Here is a 23,124-nt window from a genome sequence, read left to right on the forward strand (position 1 = left end):
CCCAACTTATACCAAAACACAAATACAAAATACTAAAATCAAATCATAAACATATATTTATTATTGTTGTGACTATACCAATTCTTTTTGATATCAAGAAATAGTTTGAAAACATATATTATTATTATTATTATTATTTTGAATAATGTAATCTTGTGAATTTTTTTTGAGAATAGTAATGTTGTGAAATTTGATAAAATGAAAAGCTGTCATTTTTCTAAAAATGGCTAGGTTGGGATTAGAGCCGAGCCGAATATTAAAATAGAAAGCCGTTGGCCACTCCTAAGAAAAGATGGCGAAACTGAAAGAGAGAGAGAGAGAGAGAGAGTGGAAGTAGTACAACGAAACGGTTCACAGACATAGACCCACCCCACCCCAACCCAACTCAACAACGTAAAGCAACCAACGACACTTTCTCTCTCTCTTGCTTTGTTTTCACTTCTCTGCTTCACAAACACATTATCATCTACACATTTTAGTGTTTTTAGATCACCAAACTCTCTCTCTTTCTCTCTCTTTCTCTCTCTGTTTTCCTTGGACTTCACTCTGTGTTCCTGTTCCAAGTTTGATTTACAACCTTTGCTTACTTTTAGATCTCTGTTCTCCCAATTCAGGTTTTTCTCCACCACCCTCTTGTTTAAATGTGTTTTTTTTTTCAAAAAAATTAAAATTTAATAAATAAGTAAAGCCCTGCACTTGAATATGTGTTTGATTTCCTGTTATGGTTTCTGGGTTTGAGCCCTTTTGTTATCTTGATGAGAAAGAAAGTTTACTTTTTTTTTTTTGGGTAGTCGTGCTGTACAGAATTTGGGGTTCAAAGATGTGGGTTTTGTGTGATTTGGTCAATGCTAAGTGAGATTTGGTTTGTTTAGTTGTTTAAGGCTCTAATATGGCATTTGTGAATTGGTTGAGTAAATATGGATGTTTTGGCATTGTACTATTTACCACTGCAGTGGGAATTTGGTTCATTGCAGTACTTGAGTTTGTCTTACAAGAATACAATTGAAGTACATTATAGGTCTATATTGTATAAAGTTGAATAGCCTCTTTCCAATTGGCTTGTGTGATTTTATTTATTTATTTGTTTTAAGAAATATGACCGTACACATTGTAAAGGTTGATTCTTTTTGAAGAATGCAAGCCATTACTAATAAAGATTTATTGAAGATTAAACCGGTTTTGAATCACTTGGCACTTGAATTTTATATTTTTGGTTGATTTGATTAGTTATTTTTGAGTGTCAGGCTTGTGTTTGTTAACATGTGATCTACAAGTTTTTGCCTTTTAACTTGGTCTGTATTTAGATTCTCATTTTAGTGTGAACTTTAAAATCTTTAAAGTGCAACTTTTATTCTAAAACACTTTATTTTGTGGCATATCATAACTAAAGTTTTGCTATATGAGTTGTTGAGTATTGACTGCAATTTCATCGGCTTTGGTATTAAGGTGGTTATAGCCATTAGTGCAATTAAAGTTTTGTAATAATTGTTATCATTCATTGACTTTAATTTGATTGGTTATGGTGATATGATGATTAGAGCCATGACTACAGAGCTCTTGGATATACAACCTAGTGAACTCAAGTTTACATGTAAGTGAAAGTTAATAAAAGTTCTTTCTTTCAATTATTTGTCATTATTTTCCTTACTAATTTCTCATTTTAAGCCATTGATCTTGACATCCATTTCTTTTGCCAGTTGAGTTGAAGAAACAAAGTTCTTGTGCAATCATTCTTGGCAACAAGTCTAATCAATATCTTGCTTTTAAGGTATAATGATTTGTAATGTTTTCTATATTGGAAAGTTCAGCATTGTTTTTCTTTATAATGACTGATATGTTTCCATCTAGAATTCACATGAAATTATAGGAAAATATGGTTGGTTGTGGTGTTTATATGAACTTCAAAATGTATTTGCAGGTGAAAACTACTTCTCCCAAGAAATATTGTGTAAGACCGAACACAGGCATCATAAAGCCCAATGCAACATGTGATTTTACAGGTTTTTATGGCACTGCATATCTTTTTCAATTTACATTCACAAAATCATATTATACAACCAAAATAAGTTTTGCTATAAATATGTGTAATTGCCTAATATCTGCTAAGAAAAAGAGGGACATAGTTTCACTCTTCATTTGGTTGGTGCAGTGACTATGCAAGCTCAGCGTGTAGCTCCGCCTGATTTGCAGTGTAAAGACAAGTTTCTGATTCAGTGCACGGATGTTTCGGCTGAAACTACAGAAGAGGATATTACATCTGAACTGGTAGGAGTTTGTTGTGATTATTTGCTTTGGAAATATTGATCTTATTTATGTACTTTTCCATACCAAATTGTTCTTCTTTGAACAGTTTTCAAAAGATGGGGGGAAATATGTTGAAGAGAGGAAGCTAAGAGTCGTGCTCATCAGCCCCGCACCTTCCCCAGTATTGCTACCAAAAAATGGAGAATCAAAGCAAGATCAATGTTATGAAACTTTAGTTTTAAAAGATAAAGTTCCTAGTGGACTTGAAAATGTACCACCACCTCACAAGGTAAGATAATTTTTTTGGTAGTTTATTATGTAGTCTTAAACAGTTACTAAAAATCCATTTTGTTAACTAACCATGCCGGTATTGATTCTGATCCTCCATTGTTCTTTTTCTTTTTGGAAGATTGTTAAAGATTTTGAAGAATTTGAACCAACTTCAGATCAGAGTGAGTTAAGAGCAGATAATGAAATGGAGGCCAGAACCACTAAAGAGGATGTGGAAGAACCAAAACCAGCAAAGGATGGTTCATTACTGAACCTAAACAAAGATTTCAAAGAGTTGACATCAAAGTTGAATATAGTGGATTCAAAGCTAAAAGAGGTCAGCTTTCTCCTCCTATAAACTCCCATCTGTTTACCTTATTATCTTTTTGTATACAACTGTATTGTTGGATGTCATTTTGAGCAAGTTTTGATTGAATATGATCATTCTTTCTCTCAGGCTGAACTTACTATCTTGAAGCTAACAGAAGAGAAAAGCAAGAACATCAAAGAGAGAGAAATGCTTAAGCATGAATTGGTAAGAATTATCTTGAGCGAGTCAAGTACTTTTAATAATAATGTGACATTTCTCCCATGTTTTCAAGTTTCTTAGTATATTGCTTCTTTTTTTGGCAGGAGATGTTGAAGAGGAAGAACAACAAGAAAGATGTTCAAGTAGGATTCCCCCTTTTCTTTGTTTTTATGGTTGCCCTCGTCGGTTTGGTGGCCGGGTACTTCGTTCATCCATAGGAGAATAACTAAGGTGTTGAGTGACTTGGTCTCTCATCCATAGGAGAATAACTAAGGTATTGAGTGACTTGGTCTCTCATTCATAGAGTTGTTTGGTTTTTAATTGTATTTGATCTTGTAATATATGGATTCTCTTCTAATTTGTAATGTGCAGCTAAAATAAAAGAAAAGTTTAGCCTATTTGTCACGGAATTGCTCTTTCTTTTTACTGATACTATCATGTTTTATATAATTTAGCAGGATTATAATATTTAGTATTGAATCAACATTTCATGATTACTGTCACTTAATTTTGAAATTGAATGTGGTATGTGAATTCTTAAAAACTAATTCTCCAAAAAAAGGGAACACCAAGAAAAAAGTTAAAACTATCTCATTCATTGAAGTTTTTTCTAAGACTCCTTGAAACTCTACAATTCTTTGCGGTATTAGAGCTATTTTGACCATGTTAATGGACTCGTCTTCTAACCCACCAACAACTGTAGTTTTGGTAGCGGTTCCTGCCCTTTCGGCAACCAACACAAATCAACAATAGAATCCCTTCTCAAACTCACTCACTTCATCTTTAACTATTAAACTCGATCAAGTAAATTTTTTCCCCTGGAAATCCCAAGTTGTTCCGACCGTGATCAGGCATGATCTTGATGAGATCTTATTTAGCAATGTATCTCCTCTTGAAAAATTAATCAATGGGCCAGATTAATTCTCTCTTCTCGCAATACAAACATTGTGATCAACTCTTTTTGTCTTGGCTTCGATCATCCATGATAGACAAATTATTGGTTTTGTTGCTGCATATTCCACTTCCTGTGAAGTTTGGAGAGCTCTTGAACAAATATTCGCAGGGCAATCAAATGCAAGGCTTCTTCAATTGAAGAGTCAACTCACCAACATCTAGAAAGATGACACATCCGCCTCATATTATGTTGATAAAATAAAATCTCCGTGATAATCTTGCTATAACTAAATGTACAATTAGTTATCGAAATGTGGAATTACAACTATTGAATGGACTTGGACCTAAATATGATCCAGTTGTGTTTGGTATTACTTCCAGTCTTGAGGAAAGCCAAGCTCTGTTAATGGCTCATGAATGCAGGCTTGAAAGGAATCATTCTATAGCTAATATTTGAAACAAAATGTCTTCTAATCTCACAACAAATGGTCCAATAACTTGGTTTAATCAGTATCAAAGCCCTTCTCAGTACTCAAGAAGACCAAATCAGAATGGTCAGTCCAAAAACTATGGCAGAAACTACTCAAGATACCCCTCCACCAAACAATTCAAGGCCTATCTGTCACACTGCTACAATTTGTCATTACATTTTTGCCAAATCCTTTACTCCATCCAAGAACAACTCTGCGATTGGTAATTATGCACCTCATTGAGCCTTCCTAACTAATAGGAACTAGCTGAGACACCAGATCCACAAGCATATTCATCCACATTTGTCCTTGGTTTTGGAGATGATTTTCTCTATTATGCTGACACAGGGGCAACAAATCATGTTGCAATTGAAATGGAACATCTAGATTATGCCACTCTGTGCACTTGATGTGAATCCCTAGCAGTTGGTGATGGTAAGAAAATCTTAATTTATCACATAGGCACTTCTACAATCCCTTCTAACCACTATACTTCTCTTAATCTTAATTATGTTTTAACTGTTCCTGTTATCAAGAAAAATCCAGTTAGTGTATCCAAATTAACTAATGGTAATGATGTATTTCTTGAATTTTACAAAAATTATTGTTTTGTTAAGGATAAGGAATCAGGGAAGGTTCTAGTCAAAGGAAAAATTAAACATGGCATATATGTGCTTGGGAAGGGATCATCTACTTCCACACTTCAGTGACATCTTGCCACAATCTCCAATTCTGCTAAGGATCAAAGTTATAGTTGTAGTACTAGATCTTCTTCAGTTGATTACAATGTTCAATGTAATACTTTGTTAGGATTTTGTGCCCTAAATAAAACTTATTTTCATTGTAATCTTATTTACTTTTAATAAAGATCATAAATCATACCATGACTTAGTCATATGTTTTGTTCACATATTTTATACATGATTATAGGTTTAATATATAAGATCTATTAAATCCCGAACATATAGTTATTCACAATTATAGTGATGCCATCATAGTGAAAAGTTATTATGATTATATGTCTCAAGTTATTTAGTCCCACGATTTATCAGTGCACTAAATTTACACTGAAGTGACAATCAATGATGGGGGTTTGCTTACACTTGGATAAAGTGGAATGTCTTTTCCAGTATATTAGTAAAGTAAACTAGCATTGGATGTATCGACTATACATTGAACTAGAACGATATTGACAGTAGTAAATATATCATAAACTTACCGTTGTATCTCTTTTAAGTCAATGTCACTTAGTTGATCATAGATCATTTGATCTCAATCTTGAGATGGTTAAGCTCTACCTTAATGTATTGTGCAAGTTCTTTGACTTGTTCGTTACCAGCTTACCAGTTGAACTAGCCCATACTTACATCGTAGGAACTCAGTAGTGAAATTGAGTGGAAGTATTTATTATAGATATGGAAATCTATTACTTTTATGTCTATTAGAAGTGAAATGCTAGTTTCCTTAGAGCTTGATGTAACGCGATAAATGATAGAGCACTCATTTCGGTAATTATATTAGTTTCCCAAAACATCATTTACAAGTAGCTAAGTGTTTTAAGGATAAAATACATTAAAGAATAAAACGATAATTTTGTTCCTACTCAATTTATACCATCTATAGAGGATCAATGATTATTGTAATTGAAACAATAGATAAATTATAGCGTATCTATACTTTGTGTATAAAGTGTTCAATGTAATTAGAAGTACAATTCTGAATCTATAGTGGAGTTAGGAGGAATTAGTAAGTTAGAAAATTCATTCGGTAAATTTCAAGATCTGATTATTAGGAGCTTGGTTATATGGGTCATATTCCTCACATTGTCTGAGATAATATCATCTTGTAGACTCAACTAATTGATTTAATAAGTCAATTAGAATTCAAAAATAGATTGCGTCTTATTTGAGAATTTCACCAAGTTTGGGCAATCTTGAGAAGAAAAGAAAAATAAGTGTTTATTTGTTAATTAGTACTCTTTGTGAGTCTAATTAATAAATGTATTGAAATTGTATTTTATTTGATAATTATTAAAATAAAATTGGTATGTAAATAATTAGATGAGAAAAGTACTAAAATTAGAAAAGACACTTTAGTTTTATTAGTTGAAATAAAGTGGCACAAATCTAACTCAAAAGCCCATAATATATTTGGCCCTAAGAGTTAGATATGAACCCAAGTTTTTACTTAAGTCATCTGATCTAACCTAGCCCTAAGTGAATGCGTAAATAAGGAAAGTGATGAGAAGAAAAAATTAACCTCTTAATTTTATGTTGGACAACTCTCTTCTCTTTTTTCTTTGTAGTTTTTGAAATTCACTAGTAATTCTCAATCTCTAAATTTTTCAAAGGTGATTTTAGTATCAACCCACATTATTCAAGTTGATACTCAAGCCTTTGTGGAAGACTGTGATGAGCACAATCGAATGAGGAGAAGATTCAAGTTCAGATCTTGAGTATACTCTCCTGCAGACAGGAATCAAGAGTTAAAGATTTAAATGGAAGGAGACATAATATTCTTTTGTACCCAATGTAAGGATTTCCGTATCTCTTTATGTGTTTCTTTATTGTATTAGAATTTTCTATATTAGGATGTTAGATTATAATTCTAATCTAACATGCATGAATAGTAAATTAAGATTCTGATTAAAGTTTTTCCAACATAATTACATTGTTGCTCAAACATGTGCAAATAAATGTAACTATAATCACTCATCAATAAAATAAAGATTCTAATTTTGCTATTAAAAATCCTCAACTGTTATTCTCTGCTACTAGTACTCATATAAATCTTTGGCATGTTAAACTTGGACATCTATTACCTCACACTCTTCATAAAACACCCTATTCCATGTTCTATAAAGAAATTAAATTTTTTTAATGCTTGTTAAAAAGGGAAAAGCCATAAACAACCTTTTCCACTCTCAACCAATCATTTTACTCAATCCTTACAACTTCTTCACATAGATGTGTGGGGACCCTCTCCACCCTCAATAAATTGCTTTAGGTACTACATTCATTTTATAGATGACTTTAGTAGGTTCACTTGGATTTTTCCTTTACACCTCAAGTCTAAATCCTATTCTGTGCTCTTAAAATTCAAGTGCCTAGTTGAGAAACAGTTTTCTTTACCTATCAAAACTGTGCAATCTAACTGGGGAGGAGAGTATAGAGTGTTTACTCCGTTTCTGCAGGCTCAAGGTATTCAGTTCCAACATCCTTGCCCTCACTCTCATGAGCACAATGGAAGGACCAAAAGAAAATATAAGTACATAACATAAACTTTTTTTAACACTTCTTGCACATTCTGGTTTGTACTTATCTTATTAGTGTCATGCCTTTCAATGTGGAGTGTACTCCATAAACAGATTTCTAACTAGGATTCTTGACAATATTAATCCATATTAATTCTTGTTTGGAAAATAACTAGACTATTCATCTTTGAAGCTTTTTGGTTGTATTCAATAGGGGTGTACATCGGTCGGTTTAGTCGGGTTATAGCATATTTTTATTAATCCAATATAAATATCGGGTTGCAAATATTTAATCGTAACCCGCCCAATGAAAATTTAGAAAAAGTTCAACCCGCCCAATGATTTTGTCAGTTTGGTCGGATTAACCTGTCCAAACCTTTCTTTTTTTTCTTTTATAATTGTTATTGTTAGTTTCTAGAATTCAAGTAATTAAATTTTAAAAAAATAAAAATATATTATTTATATTTCAAGCTAAAAAATGCTATAGTTTAAATTAATTTTAAGAACTTTAATATAAGATAAATATAATTGAGTAAACAAAAAATAATTGAATAAAATAATAATAAAAAAAAAGTGACAAATACACTAAAACTTATTAACTGTAAAATCTAAGTTTTAAGTTAAAAATTAAAATGTGCAAACTTTAAATACAAAATAGTTTAACTAATAAATGTAATTTATATAATATAAGATATACCCATTTATTAAAAAATATATAAATCGGTTTAATTCGGTTTTTTTGGGTTAATTGAGCGGTTTAGAATAATTTGTGTTAGGCTATTTTTAGCCTATGTTTTGGATCCAATTTATGTGCATTCTTAGCTGTGTTGGGACGGAATTACGCTTGTTTTCTATGTTTTCAGGTTCTTTGGAGAAAAAGAGGTCTCGGGTGCAGAAATTCATTGAAAGACGTGCTGAGCCGAAGAAAAACTTAATTTCTGAGTTTTTTGCATATCTGGCCGCGGCGATGAAGAGGCTCGCCGCGGCGAGATTCAACTTACAGAAAGTCCATAAATTTGGCACATTCTCGCCGCGGCGAGAGGAAGCATGGCCGCGGCGAGATCCCGTACGGACCGGGGGTATTTTCGTCCATCGAACCCTAAATTTCAAGTATAAATAGAAAACTGCGATTGGAAGTCAGAGGGAGCGATTTGGAACCCTAAAACACAGCTGAGAGCGCAGGAAGAGCATAGAGATTCAAGTGAAGATCCAGAATTCATCCTCAAACAGTTCTTTTCTTTATTCCTCTTTAATTTACTTATGTTGAATATTGTTATAGGAATGGTTATGGATTTATTTCTGAACTAAATTTCCCATTTAGGGAGGATGATGATTGTTGTTTAATGTTTTGCCTAGTTAATGTTTAATTACCATTCCTCAATTCTTGTGTGTGTGAAATTATCTTAATTTGTGTTTAATTTCATGTTTAAGATTGATCACCTTGTGCATGCTCTATGATCTCAATTCAAAATCTGAAAAGTGAGAATTGAGAATGTTAAAATTAAGATAATCGATGTTCTATGTGAAACGAAAGTATGCACATGACTTATGTGACGAGTAGATTATTGCTTAATGCTGATTTCATGTTAGTTTAATTAAGGAATTAATTAGATAACATGTGATTTAGAATCGAAAGATCCGAAAAGGAGAGCTAGGTTATTTTATAATCTGTCATTCACCTCAAGAATAGGATAGTAATTAATCATTAACAATTTGGGTAAACAACAACAGGATTCTCCTCCCTATTGTCTCATCTTGCTTAACTTTAAATTGTGTTATTAAGTTTTCTGAATTTCTTTCATAGTTTACTGCTTTTAAAATCGTAATTGCTTTTGATTTACCGAATAGAATCATAAGTATAATTTAGTAGTACTTAATCCAATTCCCTGTGGGATCGACCTCACCTGTGTGAGATTTACTACTTGATTGCGTATACTTGCGTAGCGCTTAAAAATATAGCAACAAGTTTTTGGCGCCGTTGCCGGGGAATTGTTTAAAGATTAATATTACATAAAATTATACTAACTTCTACTTTGGTATATTTTCTCTTGCTGATTTTTCTAACCTTTTTCTTGCAATATTTTCTTGATTTATTTCAGGAATCCTAAGTGCATGCGCCGTCAAGGACAATCAGTCATATTACCAGTTGATCCTGAAATTGAGAAAACTTGCGGGAAGAATCGAAAGAACAAGAGGCAAGAAAGAGTTTCGGCAAGAATCGCCGAAACATCAGAAATCATGGCTGCCAATGTGAACAATAATGTTGGGAACAATGGGCGTAATAATGGTAATAATGGAGGCGCTGTGGAAGATCAAGCTAATGGCCGAAGCTTGAGAGATTACATTCTCCCTACTCTGACGGGGTGCCATGTATTAGGCCACCGCAAAGTGGATGCAAACAACTTCGAGATCAAACCCTTGCCATCCTTCAAATGGTGCGGTCCTTGAGTTCCCGATTTGGTGGTCTCCCTTCTGAAGATCCTAATTTGCATCTCTCTAACTTCATGGAACTTTGTGAAACTTTTAAAGTTAATGGAGTTAGCGACGATGCCATTAGATTGAGGTTGTTTCCATTCTCTCTCAGAGAACGAGCCAAGAGTTGGTTGAATTCTTTGCCACCGAATTCTATTGCTACATGGAATGATCTGGCAACAAAATTCTTGTCAAAGTTCTTTCCTCCAAATGCGTAAGTACGCAAAGCTGAGAGGAGAAATTAATAATTTCTGCCAACAAGATAATGAATCTCTCCATGAGGCCTGGGAGAGGTTTAAAGATACGATCGGGAGGTGTCCCCATCATGGTATAGAGAAGTGGATGCTGGTTCACAACTTCTACAACGGGTTGGTTGGTAATACTAGAACTCTAATAGATGCAGCAGCTGGCGGAGCTTTTATGAGAAAGAGTGCTAATGAGGCATATGATCTATTGGAGGAGATGGCTCTAAACAACCAAGAAGTTGGCCAACTCGAAAGGAGTCAATCCAAGAAAGTAGGCCGGTGTGTTAGAAGTCGATGCCATCACAAAGTTAACAACAAAGTTGAGGCATTGACTAAAATCATTGCAGCAAGGCTAAGCAAGCCCAAATTGTTTTGTGAGCTATGTGGAGGAAGTCATCACTTTTCTGGAGTGCCAAGCGAGATGTGGATGATTTGCCAATGGATGAAGCTAAGGCCATTGGGAATTTTTCACGTAACAACAACAACAACAATTATGGGTTCAACCGGAATAACAACCGAAGAAATAGTGGGTTCTATCAACAAAGAAATCGAACCAACGGTTTAATCGACAACAATCCTGCGGTGGAAGTTCTAGTTTGAACCATTTATGCCCAATTCATGACCGAAACTAGATCTTCAATTAAAGACCAACGATTCAGATGGGCCAGCTAGCAACTCAGGTAGCAACCCGCCCTCAAGGAAATTTGCCTAGCACCACTGAAGTCAATCCTAAAGAAAACTGCAAGGCAATTACCCTGAGGAGCGGTAAGAAGTATGATGGGCCTGAGTTACCACAACCAGTTGAGGTAGATGTAGAAATAAATGCTCACCCAGTGCAGACACCAACACCGACAGCAGAGAAGGCTACTGATAGCCCATCACCACCACAACAGTCTCCACCGATTAGTATTGATCATCATGTAAAGATACCATATCCTCAGAGGCTGAGAAAGTCAAGCTTAGACAAGCAGTTCACCAAGTTTCTAGAAGTCTTCAAAAGACTTCACATTAACATTCCTTTTGCTTTGAAGCTCTAGAGCAACATGCCAAGTTATGTGAAGTTTATGAAGGAAATTTTGTCAAAGAAGAGGAAGATGGAAGACTATGAGACGGTGGCTCTAACCGAAGAGTGTAGCGCTATTCTACGAAGAAACTCCCTCCAAAACTCAGAGATCCAGGGAGCTTCACTATTCCTTGTACTATTGGTAAAATTGAAGGGATAAATGCACTATGTGATTTGGGAGCCCGGTATTAACTTAATGCCCTTGTCGTTGTTCAAAAGATTGCGGCTAGGTGAAGCAAAGCCAACTACCGTAACTCTTCAATTGGCGTATCGATCGCTAGCTCACCCTAGAGGAGTCATTGAGGATGTGTTAGTAAAGGTGGACAAGTTCATCTTCCCACTGATTTCATTGTTTCCGCAGATATGGAAGAAGACAGTAATGTTCCTATCATCCTGGGGAGACCTTTCTTGGCAACAGGGAAAGCACTAATTGATGTTCAGAAAGGAGAGTTAAAGCTAAGGGTACAAGGAGATGAAGTTGTATTTAATGTACTCAAAGCAATGACCTATCCTACAGCTAGTGACAACTGTTTTGCAATTGATGTGGTGGACCAGTTGGTGGAGACAAAGACACATGCTGAAGATCCTCTTAATCTGACTTTGGTACAAGAAGAGGTGGTAGAACAAGATGGTAAGGAAGCTTATGAATATGCTATGTGGCTCGATTCTTATGGACCGCTGAATAGAAAGTATTATGAAGAGTTAGGAGTCATACCAACAAAGCCTACCCCATCTACTGAAAAGCCTCCTCAACTAGAGTTAAAGGTCCTACCAGAGCATCTCAGGTATGAATATTTGGGTGAAAATAAGACACTTCCGTTATTGTGGCTTCTTCCCTATCTTCTGCGAGACAAACATAAGCTATTACGGGTTCTAAGGAAGCATTCAAAAGCCATTGGATGGACTTTAGCGGATATTAAAGGGATCGGCCACTTCAACCGTGATGCATAGAATCTTAATGGAGGAAGGAGTGAAACCAACCATTGATGCACAACGTAGATTAAATCCACCAATGAAGGAGGTTGTCAGAAAAGAAGTCTTGAAGTGGTTAGATGCAGGGGAGTAGCGTATCCTATTTCGGACAGAAATGGGTGAGCCCGAGTTCAAGTTGTTCCAAAGAAAGGAGGGATGACGGTGGTGAAGAATGAGAAGAATGAACTCATCCCAACTAGAATCGGCTATCACGGGATGGAGAATTTGCATTGACTACCGAAAACTCAACAAGGCCACAAGAAAAGATCACTTTCCACTCCCATTCATTGATCGGATGTTAGACAAGTTGGCGGTGACGAAGAGTACTATTGTTTCCTTGATGGATACTCGTGGTATCACCAAATAGCTATAGCAGGAGGATCAAGAGAAAACAACATTCACATGTCCATATGGTACTTTTGCTTTTCGACGAATGCCATTTGGGCTATGTAATGCTCCAAAGCAACATTTGAGAGGTGTATGATGGCTATATTTTCGATTTAATAGAAAAGTGCATCGAGGTGTTCATGGATGATTTTTCGAGTGTTTGGCTCATCGTTTGACCAATGTCCGAGTAACTTGGAGTTGGTTTTAGAAGATGTGAAGATTCTAATTTGGTGCAGGGGAAAAGTGCCATTTCATGGTTACGGAAGGGAATAGTGCTGGGACATAAAATCTCAAAAGAAGGTATTGAGGTTGACAGAGCCAAAGTATCTACAATTGAGAACTTGCCTCCTCCAATTTCAGTGAAGGGAGTTCGAAGCTTTTTGGGTCATGCCGGGTTTTATAGAAGATTTATCAAAGATTTCTCCAAAGTGGCCAAACCGCTATCCAATCTTCTTGCTAGTGGAGTACCTTTTGAATTTGGGAAAGATTGTCTTGAAGCATTCCAAATTCTCAAGGAGAAGTTAATCTCAAGACCGAGGTTGTGACTACACCAAACCGGGAATTACCTTTTGAAATCATGTGCGATGCCGTTGATTATGCTATTGGAGCGATCTTGGGACAACGGGTTGACAAGGTATTCGTAACCATTTATTATGCAAGCAAAACCTTGAATGATGCCCAACTAAACTACGCTACTACTGAAAAAAGAGATGCGGCTACATAGTGTTTGCATGTGACAAATTTCGACCCTACTTGAGTGGTAATAAAGTGATAGTGTATACAGGATCATTCGGCAATCAAATACTTGATGAAGAAGAAGGATGCCAAACCACGGCGATTCGATGGGTTCTTCTTTGCAAGAATTTGATCTAGACATAAAAGACAAGAAAGTGCGAGAACTTGGTGGCGTATCACTTGTCAAGACTAGAACTAGAAGAAAGTCGAATACAAAAGAGGTACAAATAAATGAACAATTTCCATGAACAACTCTTTAGTGTGAGGGAAAGTCCGATGGTACCATGGTATGCCGATTATGTTAACTTCTTGGTACCAATATCACTCCTCTACGAGCTATCTCGACAACAACTAAAGAAGTTCTTTTCGAGGTGAAACATTATTATTGGAAGAGCCAATCCTCTACAAGCCTTGTGCGGATCGATTAATAAGAAGGTGTGTGCTGAAGAGGAGATGTACTCTATTCTTAATCACCGTCATGCTTTACCATGTGGGGGACACTTCGGTGGAACTAGACAAATGCCAAGGTGTTGCAAAGTGGATTCTTTTGGCCAACGCTTTTCAAGGATGCTAGTACTTTTGTGAAGGCATGTGATCGTTGTCAGCGTACAGGAAACATCTCAAGGAGAAACGAAATGCCTTTGACAGGAATCTTGGAAGTAGAGTTGTTTGATGTATGGGGGATAGACTTTATGGGTCCTTTTCCTTCATCGTTTAGCAATCTATACATCCTATTAGCTGTGGATTATGTGTCAAAATGGGTGGAAGCTGCAGCCACACCAGCTAATGATGGTAAAACAGTCCTTCGGTTCCTTCAAAAGAACATATTCACTCGGTTTGGAACTCCCCGAGCAATCATAAGCGATGAAGGGAGTCACTTTTGCAACAAACAATTCGAAGCACTCCTTTTGAGATATGGTGTTCGTCATAGAACAGCTCTACCTTATCATCCGCAAAGTAATGGCCAAGCTGAGATTTCTAACCGTGAAATAAAGATGATTCTGGAGAAAACGGTGCAGAGATCAAGGAAAGATTGGTCAAGAAAGTTGGATGACGCATTGTGGGCTTATAGAACAGCGTTCAAAACACCAATCGGGATGTCACCATATCGGTTGGTGTTTGGAAAGGCGTGTCATTTACCGGTGGAACTAGAACACAAGGCTTATTGGGCAATGAGAACTCTGAACATGGACTTAAAAGGCTGCTCACTGCGTAAAAGACTACTACAGTTGGATGAGTTGGAAGAATTTCGAAATGAAGCTTATGAGAACGCCAAGATTTACAAGGAAAGAACTAAGAGATGGCATGACAGAAATCTAGTCAGAAAAGAGTTTCAACCTGGTCAACAAGTTCTACTCTTTAACTCAAGACTAAAGTTGTTTCCTGGTAAATTAAAATCAAGGTGGTCAGGGCCATTTACGGTGATCAAAGTGTTTCCCTACGGAGCAGTGGAACTAAAAGGTGAAAGTCCTAATACTTTCAAAGTGAATGGACAGCGATTAAAGCTCTACTTGGGAGGTCAATTTGATCAAACTAAGTCCGCCATGATTTTGGCGCCACTTTAAAGATCTCGATCAACGTCTAGCTAAGCGACGATAAAGTTAGCGCTAATTGGGAGGCAACCCAAGTTTTCTTTTGATTTAGTTGAACTCTCTTTAAGTTTACTGTTATTTTTTCTTGATGTTCATTCTGTTTCGTTACTGAAAAAAAAAAAATAAAATAAAAAAATAATTTTGGGTCAGTGGCCGCGGCCATGAGATGTCTGGCCGCGGCCATGAGATGTCTGGCCGCGGCCAGAATAGTCTTACAGAAACAGGCCAATTTTGGAGATTTTTGGCCGCGGCGAGGGAACATGCCGCCGCGGCGAGATAAGACTTACAGAATCCTCTGTATTTTCACGGATTCTCGCCGCGGCGAGGCTACAGGTCGCCGCGGCGAGATGGTCAGTTTCCCTTTTTAAATCCCAAAAACCCTAACATTTCAAAATCACACCTCATTCACACCCTCTCTTCTCCACGCCGAAAACACCCCTTTTCACCATTTTTTTCTTCATCTAATCCCATTCTAAACTCTTTTCCACCAAATCTAACCATAAACTTTCATCAACAATCATCCTAAACCCTTATTTTTCACATTAAACACTATTTTCCACTCAAAATCAACCCCAAATCCCTAAAACCTCACCCAAATACCTTATTCATTTTTTTTTTCTCAAAAGCTTCAAGATGTCAACAATGGAGGATGAGTAAAGGAACATTGTCATTGAGGTATTGATTCTAAGACTTCCATTCCAATTTTTATTGAAAAATTTGTGAATTTGTTGGATAGTTTTGAATTATTTGGTGGATATTTGGGATTTTTGCTATATACATTGTTGAAATTGATTGTGTGAATAGAATTGGGTTAAATTGAAAGGGATTTTAATCCCGGGAAGTCAATTTTTAAGGGGAAGTGCTGTCAAAATTTTGAAAAATCTTGAGAGTTAGAAAAAAAATTTGGGAGTTATGGGTCCAAAGAGGTCAAGGGTTAATGAAGAGGGAGCTTCATCATCCAACCCATCTAGGGGACGCCCTAACCTTGATAGAGTTAGGTTTGCCAACATGGAGGCTCAAGGGAGGTTTTTAAAATTGAAAGATAGGGCGTTCATTGAAGATAGAGGGATAGACATTGTCAACCTAAGCCAAACTGCCAACATTCCCCCTGCTTTTGCATCTATTAGGGATCAAATCCTACAGAGGCAGTGGACTAAGTTCGTAGATGTCACTGAGCGTGGTAATCAAACTCTAGCTTTGGAATTTTTAGCCAACTGGCCTGAAAGAGAAGAGGGCAAAGTTAAAGTTAGGGGGGTTAGAGTGCCTGCTACCGCAGACGCTATTCATGCCCTTTATGATCTCCAAACTTTCACTTATGAAGAACAACAATTGAAACAACAATTCTATGAGAGAAGTACGAATTATGTGGATATGGCTGAGACTCTAGGGTATCCTGGCCTTAGGTTCCATGAGCTTAGTGGAGTACCATACCAATTGTACCGATGTGAACTCAACCCAGTGGCCAAGGCTTGGCTTTACTTTGTTAGTGCGAGGATGCTCCCCAACAAGCATTTTTCTGATGCTCAAATGGACAGACTTAAATGGGTTTACGGCATTATGAAAGGGTATAATTTGAATGTGGGGGATATTGTTCGAACGACCTTTGACATCATGGTTGAGGGATCTTCCGGTGGAGGACTAGGGTTGGCTGGAATAATCACTGACCTATGTGAGAAACATGGAGTACCACAGTACTCATATGATACAAAGGTACCGCCCCAGCGCCCTATTAACTTGGCGGCGTTTCGCGCTTCAAACCTCCTCATCCTCATGGTCAACCGCCGGATTCAAGGAGGTCCTCCGGCAAGAGAAGAAGAGGCACGTGAGGACATCGAACCACCACGTCTTGTCGGGCCTCTTGACCCCCGCCATGCGGTACACTCACAATGTCCGAATTATCGATTCGTAACACATGCATATGCAAAATTACATGGCCCAGCGGAGTATCTTCGATGAGCAGCAGGTGGCTCAATTGAACACCCTTGTCACGAGGATGAATATCGGTGTGGATGATCCAAACTATTTCCCTATGCCACCCCGTTTCAACCCTTATGACCAGCCACCGCCGCCAAACCCCTTTTAAGGGGCTCAGGTAAGTTTCTCTCACCCTGGTTTATTTTCCCACATTGGGGACAATGTGCATTTTAGTTTGGGGGGGGAACTTAATTTATCTTTTCGCATTTATTTGTTTTAGTTTAGTTTGTTTTAGTTTTTTTTTAGTCTTGCGTGATAGCTAAATTGAAAAATGGATTGAATTGTTGTTATTCACTTGTGCAATGGATTGAAACATAACTGTGTGCTTGACTTGCAACTGTTTGAAGTAAATTGGATGTGTGCTAGGAAGTGATTCATGTAGGTTTAAAACATTTGCTATTCTCACATATCACTTGTGTTCTATTTGGATTGTGGAATGACTGATTGAACATGGAATAGAATTTGTTTGACATACTCTCTTGAAGCGAAATCCTTGATGATTTTTGTTTGGAAAATGATTTAGGCAAATTTTCTTTGGATCGATTGAGCCTTTCAAGCCCACCTAGAAATTTTTACCATAGTATACCCAAAGTTGAGCCTTAGCCTGTTTGAAAAATTTTTTTCACCACTTAACTGAGCTAAATTCGTTATCTTCAACTCTTTTCACCCTGAACATATCTTATTATGCCATGAGCCTTGAAGCAAGTTTGGGGGGGAATAAGTGCTGTAAGTGAAAAAATATAAAGTGTAGGAATGAGAGATTGAAAAAAAAAGAAAAGGAAAAAAAAGAATAATATTGTGTGTTGTGCCTATAAAAAAAATGTGTCTTCTTGGAAAAAAAGTTAAGAAAATTATGAGGTACACACATAAGAAAAAAATTTGAAGAAAAAATTGCAATCTCTTATTTCTGTTTTTGGGATATATGGAAAGTAAGCAAAATAAATGTCTAGGCTTGCTTGGTTAATTGTGCTTATGGTATAGTATAGCCTAAATGACTTTTTACCTACCCATGTACCTAAGCCATGTGATTTTAACCGAAAAAGACCTATTGATTCCGAATAGAAATTTGTCAACATTAGTGGAGAGGAGTATGTCATTCAAACTTATTGATCATGTGTTAGTGGGAAGTTGGAAAGTTAGAACAGTTGTGATATTGATGGGAATTGCGATGCTTTGTGTTTGTATGAATTACTTACTTGTAAATTGCACATTCAACTTAGTTCTTAGAGTTGGCAGGTTGAAATTCTGGTTATTGATGGATTGAAGTTGTGCAGGTGGTGGTAACAATTAAATTGTTGGAAAGTTCAGCTATCATTGTCAGTTTTCTTAGTTTAGTCTTAGTTTACTCGGGGACGAGTAAAGAGTCAGTTTGGGGGAGTTTGTTAGGCTATTTTTAGCCTATGTTTTGGATCCAATTTATGTGCATTCTTAGCTGTGTTGGGACGGAATTACGCTTGTTTTCTATGTTTTCAGGTTCTTTGGAGAAAAAGAGGTCTCGGGTGCAGAAATTCATTGAAAGACGTGCTGAGCCGAAGAAAAACTTAATTTCTGAGTTTTTTGCATATCTGGCCGCGGCGATGAAGAGGCTCGCCGCGGCGAGATTCAACTTACAGAAAGTCCATAAATTTGGCACATTCTCGCCGCGGCGAGAGGAAGCATGGCCGCGGCGAGATCCCGTACGGACCGGGGGTATTTTCGTCCATCGAACCCTAAATTTCAAGTATAAATAGAAAACTGCGATTGGAAGTCAGAGGGAGCGATTTGGAACCCTAAAACACAGCTGAGAGCGGCAGGAAGAGCATAGAGATTCAAGTGAAGATCCAGAATTCATCCTCAAACAGTTCTTTTCTTTATTCCTCTTTAATTTACTTATGTTGAATATTGTTATAGGAATGGTTATGGATTTATTTCTGAACTAAATTTCCCATTTAGGGAGGATGATGATTGTTGTTTAATGTTTTGCCTAGTTAATGTTTAATTACCATTCCTCAATTCTTGTGTGTGTGAAATTATCTTAATTTGTGTTTAATTTCATGTTTAAGATTGATCACCTTGTGCATGCTCTATGATCTCAATTCAAAATCTGAAAAGTGAGAATTGAGAATGCTAAAATTAAGATAATCGATGTTCTATGTGAAACGAAAGTATTCACATGACTTATGTGACGAGTAGATTATTGCTTAATGCTGATTTCATGTTAGTTTAATTAAGGAATTAATTAGATAACATGTGATTTAGAATCTAGAAGATCTGAAAGGAGCTAGGTTATTTTATAATCTGTCATTCACCCCAAGAATAGGATAGTAATTAATCATTAACAATTTGGGTAAACAACAACAGGATTCTCCTCTCTATTGTCTCATCTTGCTTAACTTTAAATTGTGTTATTAAGTTTTCTGAATTTCTTTCATAGTTTACTGCTTTTAAAACCGTAATTGCTTTTGATTTACCGAATAGAATCATAAGTATAATTTAGTAGTACTTAATCCAATTCCCTGTGGGATCGACCTCACCTGTGTGAGATTTACTACTTGATTGCGTATACTTGCGTAGCGCTTAAAAATATAGCAACAATTTGTAAACCACCCAATATATTCATTGGGCGGTTTGGATTTTCATTGTATTATTTCGGGTTGTATTTTTTGTCGGTTTATTCGGGTTTGGCGGTTTGTAAATTTTATTGAAGACCCCTAGTATTCAATGTCCTCACTTGAGTCCATATAATTCTCACAAGTTGGATTTCAAGTCTCAACCTTGTAGATTTTTGGGCTATTCTCCTAACAGGGAAAGGTAATTGTGATTATATGCTTCAAAAGATTATGTCCCATGATTCATCAGTGTACTGGACTTACACTGATGTGATAGTCAGCGATAAAGTTTACTTACACCTTGGATAAGTGTTATGTCATTTCCAGGGTATTGGTAAAGTATGCTAGTATCGTATGTATGGAGTATACATTGGACTGGACCGATATTGAACTTGGTAAAGATATTATAAACTTACCGTTGTATCTTTCTAAGTCAACATTACTGGTTGATCTTAGATCAAAAGATCTTAATCCTGATATGGTTAGGTTCGATCTCAAGAGTGTTATTTATGTTCTTAGAGTTGTTCGTTAAAACCTACCAATTGGTTCGGGTAACACATACATCTTGGGAATATGATAGTATAATTGAGTAGGAGCACAAATCATAAATAAGGAATATATAACTTCTATCTGGACATAAAAGTAAAATGATGATTTCCTTCGAGCTTGGCTTAATAGAGATAATTGGAAGAACTCTTATTTCAATAATTATATTAGTTTACTAAAATATTATTTATTGGAAGGTAAGTATTTTAAGTATGAAATACATTAAGGGGTAGAACGGTAAATTTGTCTCTACTCGATATAAATCATATATAGAGGATCTTTGATTATTTGGATTAGAACGAAGAATAATTCATAACGTATCTATATCTTGGAACATGTAGAGTGTTCTATATAATTAACAGTGCAATTCTGAATCTATGTGGCACAAGGAGAAATTAATAAGTTAGAGAATTTACTTGGTAAATTTTAAATCTGCTTATTGGAAGCCTGATTATATAGCCCCATGATCCCCACACTAGTTGAGATAAGACTGCTTCTAGACTTAGTTGATTGATTTTAATTAATCAATTATAATTCTAAAATTAGTGAGTGCACCGGAAAAGAGCGGGAACTGGGTCGATCTATTCTATGGCAAAGCATCAGAAGCATAATTGCACACTCACACGATCTTTGCCAAGAGATAGGAGCATTCGGTGGAATCGATGAACTACACTTGCTTCTGGGTAGATGTGTGGGATAGAGAGCTCGTGGTACCAGCTGCCCACGCTTTCTTCTCTACTTTGAGAACCGTGTGAACGGAGAGTGGGCAGAAGGGAAGGAGGTCCTCATACGTTAGACTATGTCTTATTTATGAATTTTCACTAAACAATAGCTTAATTGTGAAGAAAAGAGGTTTTATGATTTATTTGTTAATTAAGAGACTTTATTAAGTCTAATTAATAAATAAGTTAAATGGCAATTTTATTTGATAATTAATTATAATTATTAAATAAATAGTTTTGACATTTAAAGGATTAAATTTGAAAATATGACTATTAGTGAAAGAAAAGATAAATTGTTGAATAAAATGACAAAATTATAACTAGTGAGGCCCATTGTATGGTCGGCCACTTAAGGAGAATTTTAGCCAATTTTTATCTTGTTTTTTTTTTTTTTAATTTCATATACTTTAAATCTAACCCTAGGAGAAATCCTATATAAGGAATAAGATGGCACTCATTCTTATCCAACCTAATAACCTAGTTTTTAAACTTAGCCAAACAACTAGAATTTGAGAGTCTCCTTCTATAGAATTCGAATCCCCTTCTCTCTTTTTCTTCATATTTTTCGAGCCTATAATGAAAGAGTACATGCCAACCCATAGCAAGTCAAGTACTCAATCATAGTGCGGAAGACTGTGAAGAATCCAACACTTGAAGGAGAATCGGGCTTAGATCTTGATAATACTCTGCGACTGAATGGAACAAGGGTTAGAAATCTGAGTGGAAGGAGACATATTATTCCGCTGCTACCAATGTAAGGTTTCCTAAACTTTATATGTGTTTAATTCTATTGTTTTAGAGAATTCATATTTAGGGTGTTAATCAACATACATGTTAGTAAATCTAGATCCTAGTAAAATAATCTCCAACAATTAGTATGTTGTCATCACGACACATGGAGTTCCTCTGAGTAGAACGTTACAATATAGAATTATATTTACAGAATTCTTACTTATAATCTATTGATATAATCAATATATAAATAGCTCGGCCTCCAATTCTTAGTTCATAATTAGAGATAGTCAAAATTATCGTTTTACCCTTCTAATTATCTCTTGATTCCTTATGTACCATTAGTTTAATGTAAACAGTTAATCTATAATCTAATGATAGACTTGGATCCAACTGTTAGCACTCAACACTATAAGGGAACTAATATTCAATCCTTTTGGAAAGCTTGGATTCTATTATTGTGTAACATGTTCTTAGCCACTCATGTCATTAAGCTCTCAAAACAGAAATTGTAAGAATCATTTTCTCTGAGAAACTTTAAAGAGTGAATAAAAAAACTCAATGAACACAAATAGGATTTCATATATACTCGGGATTCAGACTCATCTACTAATGATCATCGTTGTGATATGAATAACTCTTTCATGGTAAACGACATGTTAATGAAAGATGTTATTTCATATCGGTCTAGTCATGTATAATCAAATTATACACAATACATTTATTATATGTCTATCCACATATGTGATCCGAATCAAAATCACACACACTAAAGTACAGTGTATAGTAAATCGTACTTGATAATTCTATATTAAAGATCCATTTAATACACTATCAATTTGTTTTATTCATATTGTATAATCTTGATTCTCTTGTACAACCTTACAAGATTATACCATCTCTAATAATAATTTATGTATTTATTTATCTTATAATTGTGTTTTATATATTCTATAATATATTATCCATTAAATGCTTGCTATTAGGACACAAATTTTAATACTGGATTCTCTAATGCAGATTGGGCATCTTGTTAAAATAACAACAAATTAATTACAGGGTATTATGTGTGTTCATGAGAGACTCTTTGGTCCTCTAAAAAGCAAACAGTAGTGGAACGATCGAGCACTGAGTCAGAATATAAAGCTCTAGCTCAACTTGCCGCCGAACGATTATGGTTGCAGGGTTTACTCAAAGAGATGAAAGTCAATCTTCCAAGTGCACCTATTATTTGGTGTGATAACATGAGTGCAAGTACTTTAGCAGCAAACCATGTATCTCAACATGCTAGGACTAACACATCGAATTAGATGTAAACTTCATAAGGGACAAAGTTATGCAAAAGGCAATTGGAAATTTGATATATTCTATCACATGACCAAGTGGCAAACTGCTTAAATAAAGGATTGACACCTACCAGCTTTCACTTTCTTATA

General features: G+C 35.9%; 1 protein-coding gene and 1 non-coding gene across 3 annotated transcripts; one reads left to right on the plus strand and one right to left on the minus strand.

Moving 5' to 3' along the window:
- Positions 1 to 231: 231 nt before the first annotated feature.
- Positions 232 to 3,453, plus strand: LOC115722164 (vesicle-associated protein 2-1). 2 transcript variants are annotated; one of them, XM_030651296.2, is made up of 9 exons: positions 232 to 614; positions 1,539 to 1,591; positions 1,698 to 1,768; positions 1,919 to 2,000; positions 2,150 to 2,265; positions 2,351 to 2,533; positions 2,654 to 2,851; positions 2,972 to 3,049; positions 3,148 to 3,453. In XM_030651296.2, exons 2-9 carry the CDS (start codon positions 1,543 to 1,545, stop codon positions 3,259 to 3,261), a joined length of 891 nt encoding a protein of 296 aa, XP_030507156.2. In that variant the 5' UTR covers positions 232 to 614; positions 1,539 to 1,542; the 3' UTR covers positions 3,262 to 3,453. The 2 variants fall into 2 exon arrangements, with proteins under 2 accessions (XP_030507156.2, XP_060959555.1); XM_061103572.1 differs by having other exon boundaries at positions 294 to 614; positions 3,151 to 3,453.
- A 6,904-nt stretch (positions 3,454 to 10,357) lies between these two features.
- LOC133031598 (small nucleolar RNA R71) lies at positions 10,358 to 10,464 on the minus strand. The gene has a single exon (XR_009684701.1). It is a non-coding gene; the product is annotated as a small nucleolar RNA R71 (small nucleolar RNA).
- Between the last annotated feature and the right edge of the window lie 12,660 nt (positions 10,465 to 23,124).

The sequence above is a fragment of the Cannabis sativa genome, chromosome 9, assembly GCF_029168945.1.
Source record: "Cannabis sativa cultivar Pink pepper isolate KNU-18-1 chromosome 9, ASM2916894v1, whole genome shotgun sequence".
NCBI lineage: Eukaryota > Viridiplantae > Streptophyta > Magnoliopsida > Rosales > Cannabaceae > Cannabis > Cannabis sativa.

Coding starts and splice junctions, on each gene's coding strand:
- LOC115722164 (XM_030651296.2), top strand. CDS start 1,543: ATGACTACAGAGCTCTTGGATATACAACCTAGTGAACTCAAGTTTACA. Junction 2,001..2,149: donor TGCAACATGTGATTTTACAG/GTTTTTATGGCA, acceptor TGGTTGGTGCAG/TGACTATGCAAGCTCAGCGT. Junction 2,534..2,653: donor ATGTACCACCACCTCACAAG/GTAAGATAATTT, acceptor TCTTTTTGGAAG/ATTGTTAAAGATTTTGAAGA.